Source organism: Epinephelus lanceolatus, chromosome 16 (assembly GCF_041903045.1).
Source record: "Epinephelus lanceolatus isolate andai-2023 chromosome 16, ASM4190304v1, whole genome shotgun sequence".
Classification (NCBI taxonomy): domain Eukaryota; kingdom Metazoa; phylum Chordata; class Actinopteri; order Perciformes; family Serranidae; genus Epinephelus; species Epinephelus lanceolatus.
The window spans coordinates 23483425-23496567 of record NC_135749.1 but is presented as its reverse complement, the minus strand read 5'-3'; the positions used below and the strand labels follow the sequence as shown (position 1 = coordinate 23496567).

Genomic DNA, 13143 nt, shown 5'->3' with positions numbered 1-13143 from the left:
CAACCTCACAATGGCAGGATATCATAGTTTGTCAACATGCAATAAGTAAAGGCTACACATGTGGAACTAATGTGCTTTCATAAACAGACAGTAAACAAGCAAACAAATGCTTACCTAGCAGCAGACATTTCCAGCCAAGTAGCAGACATGGCCACAGCAAATGTGTAAAGTTGACAGCAAGGGCCTCTGCTTTCAGTAGCAGTGACAAGTTTAATACTTTTTTTACTGAAAGATGAAATAGTTGCATTTCTCTCATTTGTGTTTTGTGTTACGTTTTCACAACCCCCAGGTATTTTATATTATCTTACTGGCAAAAATTTGGACACCCCTGCTATAGGCCTATCAATTTAGGCAGGTGTGTCCAAAGTCTGGCTTGGGGGCCAGTCATGGCCCTTGGCTTGACTTTTCAAGTATCCCATATGTGGCCCACTGCACAATATTGGTTAATCAAGCAATATCACTTTGCATTTTTCCCTTCACCTCACAATGGCAGGACTATCATATAATGTGCAGACATTACAAGTAACATGTTTTATTAACAGACAGTAAACCGCGAAGAAGTGTGAAGTTGACAGTGTGGACTGCTGCTTTCAGGAGTGGTGGAAAGTTGAATGCATTTTCACTGAAAGATGAAACAGTGTTTGTCGTATGTTTGTGATTTTTTTTAATAACCCATTTTATGCGAGAAGCAGCTGCCTCCAGGTATTTTCACATTATCCAATTAGGCCCCCATTTAAAAAAAAGTCTGAACACCCCTGAATTTAGGGGTCATTGACACAAAAAGGTTGAAAACCACTGCTCTACTGAAATAGAGCAAAACCTACAATAGAATATATTTCACATCTGACAAAAGCCGAATGCAGCAACAAATAAAAAAGAGTAGAGGACAATATAGCACCACAACTATTGATTATAGTTTTTTTTTTAGTTTCTTAATTGGCAAAAAAGTGAAAAATGGCCATCACTATATTCTAAACTACGGAAGCGTATTGCTGCCACATCAGGCAAAAATAATGGATCAGTATTACGTTATTACGTGAAAAGTTTATTGTTCTAACAAGAAGTTTTTCACATTATAACAATAAAGTTTCACGTTATAACGTGATAATTTATTTTGTAAAAGTGTGAAAAGTTTCACATTATAACATGATAATTTATATTGTAAGAATGTGAAAAGTTTCATGTTATAACGTGATAATTTACATTGTAAAAATGTGAAATGTTTCATGTTATAACGTGATAATATATATTGTAAAAACGTGAAAAGTTTCACGTTATAACAATATAGTTTCATGTTATCCGTGTTTTGGGCCATGTTGATGCCTGTTCATTGCAAATAGCCAAGTGTCAAATCACAACCGGAGTATATGTGCACCACCTGAACAATTTAAATGATCATGTTGTAACGTGAAAACATTCTTACGATATAAATTATCACATTATAACCTAAAACTTTTCACGTTCTTATATAAGTTATCACATTTTAATGTGAAAATATATTGTTATAATGTGAAAAACGTCTTGTTAGAACAATAATCTTCTCACATTATAACATAATACTGACCCATTATTTTTTCCTGGTGTGGCAGTAATCTGCTTCCGTAGAATCCTCAAATGGACACCTTCAGATTATTATTTTTGTGAGCCACATTCAAAAACCCAATGATAGCCTATTTAATTTACAATGATGGAAAATGGAGAAAAACAAACAAAACAAAAAAAATCACTGATTAATTATTTAAAAAATGTTGCCAGCTGATTTAATGTCAACGCACTGATCGATTCATCGACTAATCGTCTCAGCTCCAGCAGAAGAGGAAACCTCACATCCTTATGGAGCAGAATGATTTATTTATAGGCTAAAGTGCTCCCGTTGCCTCCTCCTGTCTGTAGGCTACTGTTTATATACTGTAACGTTATGTTGACACTAGGCACCGCCAGTTTGACAGTTGACTGTTGCATACCAGCAAACACACCCTCGACCGGCCCAAAAACACAGCTCCCCGGGCAACCGAAAATAGTGAAATAATGAAACACAGACATTTTTGTCAATGACCAGGGACCGCAAGAACCGCGTACGACCGACATTTGCTCTCCTCTCCTTTCCTCCCCTCTCCCCTCCGCCCTCCTCGGTCCGTCCTCCCCTCCCTCCCTCCCTCCCTCCTCTCTGGGACTGAGAATGCCCGTGTTGTACTGACACAGTAGCGATACGGGCTGAGTAGACATGGAGGCCCGATTAACGAGAGAGGCCCGTGCTGACACATCCAGGCCTAGCTAACGGCGTGTCGGAGTGGATTTCGGAGCATCTCGGGAGATATTACGGATACCAGTTGCTGTAAGGAAAAAAGGATTTTAACACCGAGGAGGAAGAAATAGAAGGAGATCCATTTCGGGTCTCTGTTGATTCAACGCAGCCGCCATTTTGTTGACAGTTAGTGTTTTTTTAATAACCTACACAGCGCTGCATCTGTTATTTTACACCGCTGGAATTTAACTCGCCATTATTTTTTATGCGTGTGTATTTCTGTCGATTTAACTGTGCGTTTGTCCTTAAACTAATGTCGGGGGATTATTCTGGTTTAGCTGACATGCTAGTGCATCGTTAGCCGTCGTAGCTGAGATGTAGTAACACGAGTGCCTACGAGAATGTGACGGAGATGTAAGATTATGTGCATCACTTGTCCGGGGTTGTGTCATATTCACTCGGTTTACACAGATTGTTTGGAAGCTGTAGGCGTTTGCGACTCATTTGCAGCCTACATACAGTGTAAGTTAAAGCTGTGCCGGGCGAAATTTGCCTAAATCGCTCTCAAACAGGCTGCTGATAGATGGCTAGTTAGCCGCTGCCAGTGCCATTGATACAAAATGTAGCACAGGCTGTCTATTATTGGACGGATGGTAGCTACTGGCTTGTTACAAAATAAACACAAACCTTTCACAATGCGTGGGTTTTATTGAGCGCCAAGTGGCCACGCAATTCCCTTTACTTTACCGCCTTGTCTGTTATTATCTTACACATTATGGAAATGCATATTTTGGGGGGGATGCTTTACATGCTGGCACTCCACCATCACAACTTTGTGTTTTGGAGCTGGCAAGGTTAATCAGTTTTTTCGTAGATGGTCAGGAGCTGTGTGCATTGATTTCTGATTGGGATTTGGGGCTGCATTCAAGATTATTACCCTGTTATAACCTGTTTGGCACATCTGAAAACAGCAGAAACGTTTGTAATACAATTGTAGCTTGGACACTTGGGACAAAATATCAGATTGTCGCTTTAGCTCATGCCTTGGATTTATGTCTTTCAAAGCAACATCGATATAAAGCTCAAATCTTACAGTTTTCATGTTTTGGTTTTTGGCAATTCAGCACTTGGAAGATAAAATATGTGGCCACCACGTTGATATACACGAAGGGAGGACACAGCCAAATAATGTGAACACCGTTTCTGGACAATTACAGAGGTGAGTGACTATTATGATATGATGCATTTTAATAGGTTTTCAGACTGATTTGTTGTTGTTGCCATACTAGCATAGAAGTTAGTGTTATAAGTCCCTTCAGCCGATTTGTATTGAATGTTTACACGCATGTCAGTGTTTGCTAAATTATTTCTCGGCTGCATGCATTGCAGTGTCACCTTAAAACTGCAAGAGCATGTCTCTGAGGCCGGATTTCCTTTTCATACACACAGTTATTATGATTACTAAACACGGATGAATTTGCGGAGTTGATATGAGTAAATTAAGGGTGATGCGTTCACAGACACGAGTTAGTCCCTTGAGGGGCAGTGTTGACTGTACAGGAAACCGAAAGCAGATAACGTTATTTGGTTTGCTCAGCCCGACCATGCTTTTTTGCATAACACAAGGGAAAGTGTAATTAAGTAAAATGTTATACACACTTTCTATGCGGTGTATTTAAAGCAGTTAATACGGAAGGAACTACCGAGGGAGCATGTTTGCAGGGTGCAGCTCCGACTGACACCTGTCATTCCGGTCCGATTTATTGCAGCCTTTACTGCAGTTCAGGTTATCCCCGAAGTTTAAACATTGCAGCAGCCTCTTTAGTGTAAGGCCAGTTATGTTTGAGCACTTCCGCTGTTAGATGATACAAACTAATAGTAGTAGTAAAAGAATTTGGCTGCTCCCCCCCCCTCCCTGAGCAGGGCTCTGTGCTAACACCGATGGAGTAAAAGCCCTGGAAATGACACGGGAGCTCTGAGGGCAGTCGCCAGCCCTCATGTGAGTGATGTGGGGGGTGGGTGGGTTGGATACTATTGCTATGGGTAAAGGGAAATCAGCAGTTATGAACAACGTGTGCAAAAGTGAGGAGGGAGTGAAAGGAGGGAGGGAGTAAGGGGAGGAAAGAAGTGGGAGGGGGCGCGGGAAGTTGTTTACTACGTTCTTGCCTGCTCTGCCATTTCTTAGGTTGTTGGCCTGACATTGATTATTGATTCCCTTGTTTTTTTCAGTCAGTTTGTGACATTTGTTCATGTTTTATGTGCCCATCTTTTTACTTGAACACCTGGCTATTCCTCTAGAAGTATTAGCAGTCAACATACAGGCATGACTGATATCTCTTTAAAACCAAGCAGTGCTGTCATTCTCTTGTTTCGCAGAATGACTGTACAACACAATATGACTGCAGTGCACTGCTTTGTAAATACAAAAGTACCCCAGTGTTAAACATGAAAGTGATATGCTTTATGGTGGAGGCTTATTAATCACAAAATAGAAAGCGCTTCGGCCCAGTGTCAGATCATTTACAGGAGGACAAGTGCCAGTAAATGACCTGGCTTAGCTTGTGTGAGGTAAGGGGAATGTTTTGACACTCGGGGAGCCGAGCTTTTCTTTAGAGTTGTGTCAGTAGCCTCTCAAAGAGTTAGGTACTACAGCAGCTTATTTTTGGCATAGCTGCTGTCAGGCAGCGGAAGCAGCTAGTATCAGTGCGAGTGCTTAGTATAAAAGAATGAGGAGAACATTTGTCACTCTGTGAGAGAAGGACACAGGGAACAGAGTTGGGGGGGGTAGCGGTGGGTGAAATGTGTTTCTGATTAAAGTAGGAACACAGTGACTTTAGTTTGTGTGCTGTTACTACTGCTTTCCAAGTTTGCGAAATAGAGGAGGAAGAGGATGGAAAAGCTTAAAGAAAACGGTGAAAGAACACAGAGATTGATGGAGTGTTAAAGAAAAGAGGGAGGTGTGATTTGAGTGTGGTATGTGTAGCAAGGGGGAGTCTGCAGTTGAGGCGAAATGGAGTGAGTAATTGAAGTAAACACAGAAAAGAGGGCGTGGGGAAACTACAGGCCAGACTCCAAAAAATCGTGCTGCGTTTACTGTGTGGTTCGACAAAAAAAAGAAATCTCTACTACTGTTTTCCACAGTCGTAATCCAAAACAAACATGGTCTAAGACTCCATGTAGGGTAGATTTCTTTTTTTTTCTCTTGCTGTGACACTTTAGTGATGTGTCGACTTATATGACTTTCCTCAGGCTCCATTAAGTGGCTTCTTTAGTGCTCTCCACTAATGTAGGGCGCAGAGAAACCGCCGGCACGTTGACGCTCTATCACTCACTCTCAGTTGCTGCTGGCGAAGGCTGGGAAAGGCGGCCGGATCCTCTGTCTAGTCCCAGAGGGCCCAATGTGCTGAGGTCACAGTTCTGAATTGCCTCCAAATGACTTCACCCAGAGAAAGCACCTGCTTGGGGGCGAATCCGCATTAAATCACTCAGTGGCCACGGGGAGCTGTAGACAACTTCATTGAATTGGGCTGCCCTCTAAGGAGCACAATTAAGAAACATGCTGCTCTCTGCTGCTGCTGTGCTAACATAGGGTATAAGCACTTTGCCACCATCACAGGCACCCGTTTTCACTGCAGCTAATGAGGAGACTTAAGGGATTGCTTACTTGGCATCTTATCCTGTAACACCTCGGAAAGATGTGGCAGCAATGTGGGATTAAGTATTGACTCTAGATCTTATGGGCTTTGTAGTTCTCAGGTGGACAATTCAGAGTCCTTGAGCTTAAGGTTACATTTCGCAGGTAGAAGATCCTTGGCTGTGTAAATAGGTCACAGATTGTTATAGGCTGTGAGGACGAACACACCATAAAAAGTCACCCAGACAGGATGAAGGACGGCCTCTAACCAAATAGATGATAAAAATGGTTGCCCTCGTCTGCTTTCCACCATCATTCATAGGACATTTTATACTTCTCTGTTGCAGGGCGCTGTTTAAAACTGTCAATGTTTGGTTGATGTTCTGTGTTGTGGTGACTAATGTGAAATTTCCCCCCTCCACCCTCCCTTTCCTTCTTTCTCCTTGCTACACCTGTCTTTACTTCAACAGTTGAAGGACGGAGAGAGAGGGCTGGACAGCAGAGGAAGGGAGAGAAGCCACCTCAAAACAAGGAGAGCTTCACCCTCACCGTTATCCCCCTCCCCCTTTTCCCCCTTAACCCCTATCCCATCCCCCAGCAAAAACTCTACCTGGTATCCACAACATCCCCTCCCTAGTGGACCTGTACACCCCTTGAAGTTCTGATGGATCAAAAAAATCAAGGAGGAACTGCAACTCCACCCCCTCTCCTCTCAGGTGCCCCTTCAGGGGAGCGAGAGAAGGAGGGAGGGGGTGGAAAGAAAGAAGAAGAGGAGGAGAAGAAGAGAGACAGAGAGAAGGAAGGAACCGCCACTGCCTCTGCAGGTGCAGGAGGGGCAGGAGCAAGTGGGCCAGGAGGCGCTGGCAGTGACCAGTCCCATTTCTCCATCAAAGAGAGCAGCTTGTCTGAGGGCAATGTCAAACTTAAGATTGGCCTTCAAGCAAAGCGCATGAAGAAGCCTCCTAAGATCTTGGAGAATTACGTGTGCCGACCAGCCTTCAGGGCCACTGTGAGGCATACGGGGCGTGGAGGTGGCGGCGCTCGTGGAAACCGTGCAGCGGCTACAGGTGATGGGGCAGGCATTCAGAGCCAGAGTCCTTCACATGGCAGGGAAAAGGATAAGGAGAAGAGTCCCAGTGTCAACAGACCTGCCTCATCGTCTTCATCAACCCCCTCTGCTAAAGCACCGACGCCACCTCCTCCTGCTCCTCCTCCTGCCAGCACTACCACCCTGTCACCCTCCCAAGTGAATGGGAGCGCTCCGGCAAAAAGGGTAAGAAGGGATAACACTCGATTTATGTATTTTGATTCAGCAATTGATTCACACTCTGCCAAAAGTAAACATTCAGTGTTGACATCCAGCATGTCCACTATATTAATTTTGTGTACATACTTGTGTTTACTTCCTTAAAATGTTATTGGTCAGTGGTCAGTAAGGCAGCGGTCCACGAAAAGGTTACCGTAGTAATTACCATGTTATTGCACAGATAAAGAGCAGAGCATAAATTCTTCTTTAGTTTTCTTTGTTTTCTCTGTTGGCCTGTCTCTATTCATCATGCACCGCCCCCTCCAATCTCCCTCCGCCTGTGTCGTCTATCCTCTGTCTCTGCACGGCCATGTCCTCTCCACCCCCCTCCCCTACATGACCCCCTCTCTAGCTCTCCCTCTCTGTCCCCAATCTGACCCTGATAAGTGTTATTGAGTTGAGTGTAACTTCCCCCCTGGGCATGGCTGGGGAGCAGCAGACAGAAAATCTTATCAATGGATTGCAGTGTGTAAAGGGGTATTGAAACCTGTTTCTGATTGATAGTTTGTACTTTTCGCTGGGGTTATAGATGTGTTGGGTTCAGTGGCGCTGGTGCCATAGCAGCTCTCCATTTTGCCACTTTTCTTTCAAATTTGTCATTAGATATCAGCATATGACTACAGTACTTGAAAATGTGTATAGTTGTTTAGAAAAAAAACAATATATGCATCAATGTCATTAAGAGATTGGACAATGTATTTCTTAAGTTACCACCTATGATTAACTTCCCATCTCTTTTTCTATTTTTTTTTTTTTTTCTTGCAGGGATCACCAAAGATGGATTGCAAGTCTGATACAAAGCCAGACATGAAAGCAGCCACCGCCACATCTGAGAGACCCCTTAACCTTCACCGCCCTCCACCAGACAGCAAAACACATCCCCCTGGGAAAAAAACACCAACTCCACAACCCAACGCCCAGACATCTTCACCTTCCCCACCACTCCCCACATCAAAAGAACCCAGCTTTGAAGCTGTTAAACCTCCCCAATACACCTACAGCACTGAAAGTCAGAGAGAGAAGGACAAGGGTGGTCAAAATTGGGGAGCACCCACAGTCACCGAGAAATTAGCTCAACTCATAGCGACTTGCCCTCCATCAAAGACCCCTAAGCCAGCCAAACCTGCAAAGACTGACCCCGCTCCTCCTCTCCCAAGCTCAGGCTTCATGGCCCCAACAGCCAAGCAACGAGACAGGGCTATGGCCAATAGGAACACATATTCAAGAATGGTACACCTTTCTCCACCACCTCCTGTGTCACGACCACCTGGTCGGCCCTATGGTTCCAGGAACAAGGACAGTTTTATGGAAAATTCACCTCCCCTGACACCACTGAGGAAGGAGGATGTAGAGGGGCCTGAGAAAGCTAGTAGCAGCAGCGGTAACAGCATCAGCAACAGCAGTAATCGCAGCAGCAGCCCAGGACTCACCTGTGGCAATAACCGCCTGTCAGCCATGTCAAAGGACAGCAACAGCGACAACAGCAACAGTAGCATTTCTAAACCACAGTCACGTCCAGCTCACTGCCTACCCCACACCACATCTTCACCATCTTGTCCCATTTCTTCATCCTCCAGCACTTCAGCTGAGCAGAGGACAGTGAGTGCAGTGAGTCACCTGGGCTCCCCTGCTCCCTCACAAGGACACCATGCACGAGAGAGTCCTGCGTTGGCAGAGGAAAGCAGTGCAAGTGAGAGGGAGCAGGACAGTGACGGCCCCAGAGACTTAACCAAGTGCCCTCCTCCAACAGGATCAGGAAAACCAGAAGGGAAAGACAAGGGGGCTAGTAATCAGTCACTGCGAGTTGAAAGGGGGAAGAGCTCTAGTCCAAGTAAGCGCAGTCCAAATCGGGATAGTAGTCGACCTGGTCGGACTAGCAGTCCCCCTGAGCCTGTAAGACAAAGGGCATCTTCTTCACCAGAGCCAGATGGGGATGAAAGCCCACCAACGCCTCTAAGAGATGATTCTCCTGATTCATCCATAGACTCTCCAGCAGAGCAGGACAGCAAACCCCTTAAAAAACGCAGGGGCAGGAAACCTCGCTGGACCCGTGTTATGAACAAGGCACAGGGTCAAAGAGCAGGCCAGGACAGTCCCTTCGAGCAGAGCAAAACCACCATGCCTTTATCTTCAAGTTTGGACACACCGTCACCGCTGGTTAAAAGACCTGTGGGCAGGCCTCCCAACCCAAATAAGGTCAAACCAAATCCTGTGCCACAAAGTCCAGCGTCACAGCTCTTCCCATCCCAGCCTAAGAAGAGGGGGAGGCCGAAGTCCAAAATGCCAAGGCTAGACGCTCCGGCCCGTGGGTGCCTTCCTAATAAGCTGGCCCCCTCCAAGGTCTTTTCTTCTTTACTGAAGTCAAAAGAAGAGCAGGACCCCCCTGTTCTTCACCCAGAGGTGGACCTGAACCCCCCTAAACCTATGCCTAGAAAACGTGGACGCCCCAAGCGCCTTCCTCCTACCTTACCCCAGGAGGGTCAGCCTCCCACGTTGGCACCAGAGTCAGGGGACATGGGAGACAAGCGGTTCCGCAGCAAAGGAAATGGGCAGCTTATCATGAAAACTATTATAGGCAAGATCAATAAGATGAAAAGTATGAAACGAAAGCGTATTCTCAGTCAAATCTTGTTAGGCCCAAGACCAGAAGACACCCCTAAATGTACCACCAGTGGGGAGGTTGGCTCTGTTGAAGCTGCGACCCAATCATTGTCCTCCTTGGCTGCTTCTTTTGGAGGAAAACTAGGGCCACAAATTAATGTAAGTAAAAAGGGCACAATATACATGGGTAAGAGAAGAGGCCGGAAACCAAAATCGGCTAATGCCACAGCTTCAACACCACCACCAGAACCCTTTCTATCTCCAAACACCACTTCCCCTCTTCATCATCATCAATCACAGTCCCAGCAACAGCACCAGCTCTCCTCTTCAGAGGTCTTTCCCTCCCCCTCCCTGTCACAGTCTAGTGGAGGCCACAGTCCCATCAGCGATGCCAGCTTTGTGGAGCCAGGCTCAGTGCACTTTGCAGGTCACTCTCACTATTCTAACTCCCATCATGGCCACAACACGTTCTCCTTCCCTCCCCCAACTTTTTCAGCTCCTAATCCTCGCAATCCAGGGTTGGGCTCAATGTCATCATCTACGGCCACAGCAGCTTCCCAGAAAAAGTCATCTTGCCGTGGATATCATCACCACCACCATCATTACAGGCAGCACTACCATTATCATAAGCTTTCCCCTCCTAGGCCGCTCCATCCCACCTCCCCTGCCCCCCTGAGTGAGCTAAAAGAGGCCACTCCGTCACCAGTTAGTGAGTCACATAGTGAGGAGACAGTGCCCAGTGACAGTGGTATAGGAACGGACAATAACAGCACCTCTGACCGGGGTGAGAAAGCTGGAGGTGCGGGAGGCTTGGGTGCAATTGGTATTCCACCGGGGATGGGCAGTGGATTATTAATGCCTGGGGTCATTGGTTCAGCTATGGGTCCAGGGGTGGGGCTTAATTCCAGAGGCAGGCGGCGTCACTCTGCTGTGCTCATGGAGCATCCCTCACCCTCTCCATCACCTCACGGGGCACGGTCATCACCTGATCCCAGGAGACCTCACCCAGCAGCTCCTGCCTCCTCCTTAATAGGACACAAAGAGAAACATAAGCACAAGTGCAAACGCCGCAGCCATGGGTGCCCTGGCTATGACAAGCTAAAGAGACAGAAAAGGAAACGCAAGAAGAAGTACTTGCAGCTGCGCTCCCGACGGCATGACCCTGACTTTCTTGCTGAGCTGGATGAGATAGTTATGAGACTGAGTGAAATACGGATAGCACACCGTACCACAGGGCACAGGCTCGGCAGTGGAATAGGCATAGCAGCAGGAACAAGTAGAGTGCCAGGAGTGGGGAGCAGGGCCACTGGTGGCATAGGAGGCACAGGCGGCCCTCCTCCACATCACTATGTCCACAGAGACCTCCTGCCTACAATCTTCAGGGTTAACTTTGGCAGCTTCTACTCCCATCCTGCATACTCCTGTGACCCATTGCACTATGTTCGTAAACCAGACATGAAGAAGAAGCGGGGACGCCCTCCCAAACTGAGGGAGTCCATGTCTGAGGTTCCCTTTGTACCTGGGCTTGGATTCCCACTCTCCAGTGGAGGCTTCTACCACCCCTCCTACAGCGTTCCCTACTCCTCTGGGCCCCTGGGCTTGGGCTATTACAGAGGCTATCCTCCAGCTAGCGCTCTGTATCCCCACCCACACCACCAGTCACCCCACACAGCCCCATCCCACCACTCTCACCATTCACCGTCTTTTCCCCCTCCTCCCCCCACATCTTACATGCATCACCATCACCCTTCACATCTCCTGCTGAACCCCTCTAAATTTCACAAGAAAAAACACAAGCTGCTTAGGCAGGAGTACCTGGGAGGAGGAAGGTCCCCTGTCCTGTATCCACCTATGTCCTCTGAGCTTTCCTTTAATTGGCATCACAAACACAAACACAGACACAAACACAGAGAGCGCTGTGCTGAGGAGGACAGAGAGGAAGCACCAAGAGGAGGATCGGGTAGCCGGGCTAGTACAGGGATTTCTGACAGTGCAGCATCAGGGAAAGGGGAGCGAGCTGGCAGTTTAGGAATGGCAGAGCCTTTACAACGATGCCGCTTTGGACGAGACACCTCCAGCACCGGCGCCAGCAAGCAAGCCGCCTCCACTTCTGCCAACTCCCCTTCTTCATCCTCATCCTCATCTGCAGAAAGGTACAAGCGCAAAGAGACCTCCATGTCCTGTCTAGGCCCCTCCAGGCTTTCACTAGGTAGCAACTCAAAAGGTCACCACCCAGTGGAGTCCTGGTTCAGGATGGGCAGCTCCAAGGCAGACTACTCTAAACTTTCACGGGGTCATGTGGCACCTGGCCAGGGTCCGTTTACTGATGGACGGGCTGAAGATCCAGCTGGCTGCTCGGACAGCGAGGATGAGGAGCCTCTCACCCCCACGGAGGATGTAGAGCCTGGAGCCCATGATTCTCCAAACCTTACAAATCTGTTTGCCTCTGCTCTCACCCGTACGACACTGAAGAGTGGCAGGAACAGGAAGCCTGAGGTAGTCACAGAGAGCTCCAGCTTCTCCCGCATGGACCGGCCGATGAGGAAGGACCGCTCAACATCAGCAGAAAGGAGAGAGATAGGTAAGTCTAATTTTGTTGAGTCAAATTGTAAAGGGATCTATATGAGTGGGCTGCCTACAGCAGAGCATGCACTGATACTGTAGGTTACAACAGCATCTATTTAGTTCATTCAGAATAAAAAGGCTATAGTAACCAATAACAATGGCAGCTGGGAGCTATATGCATTTTATGTGCCTGTTAATTGCATTGAATCCCTTATAATTCATGTAGCCTTATACGCTTGAGTGTGATGAGATATTCAGTGCAGAAAATCTTTTGACCCAAATTAAATTTGACATTGTTAAAGGTTATTGGAGTCAATTGTGCACCAAATTCTTGTTCCAAAAATAGTTCTGTGCATGCAGTTGTATCAAGAATCCTGTGGCTGAATATGATTGGCTGATGTCTGATGAGCTTTATGGCTTGGCACAGTCACGGTGAAACTGGCACAGTGTGCAATCAATTAGATCCCGCACTGATTCCAGGACTATGTATTTGGGCAATAACCATTTCAGACATTGCCATATGGCACAGCAAGTAGGCTCTCAAATCTTGCTTGATCTCTGCTCAGTGAAGCCTGCATATCTCCTGAAAATCCTTCATAGTGCTGAGGAGTAGTGTAGTGGTTACAGCTGGAACCATCCATACCTCAGTCATGGTTAGATCAAACAACAAAATTATGTGTTCTGTCTTTGCAGTTCTGTCAGCTGTCTCCCATCTGTACAAAGAAAATACTGAGTGGAACGGGCCACTTATTTTAGTGAAAAAAAGTCCCCTTGAAAGACGGTGACATCCCC

The 13143-nt window shown here is 46.7% G+C and overlaps 1 protein-coding gene across 3 annotated transcripts in view; it reads left to right on the top strand.

Annotated features, from left to right (window-relative positions):
* Positions 1 to 2173: 2173 nt before the first annotated feature.
* Positions 2174 to 13143, top strand: part of ash1l (ash1 (absent, small, or homeotic)-like (Drosophila)) — a 38602-nt gene continuing 27632 nt past the window's right edge. For 2 of the 3 annotated variants that reach the window (XM_033636287.2, XM_033636284.2), the window contains exons 1-4: positions 2174 to 2335; positions 3370 to 3464; positions 6350 to 7152; positions 7951 to 12367. In XM_033636287.2, coding sequence (XP_033492178.1) covers positions 6544 to 7152; positions 7951 to 12367 — 5026 coding nt within the window. In that variant the 5' untranslated portion in view covers positions 2174 to 2335; positions 3370 to 3464; positions 6350 to 6543. Of the gene's footprint in view, positions 2432 to 3369; positions 3465 to 6349; positions 7153 to 7950; positions 12368 to 13143 lie in introns of all 3 variants that reach the window. The other variant, XM_033636285.2, reaches the window with a different exon arrangement.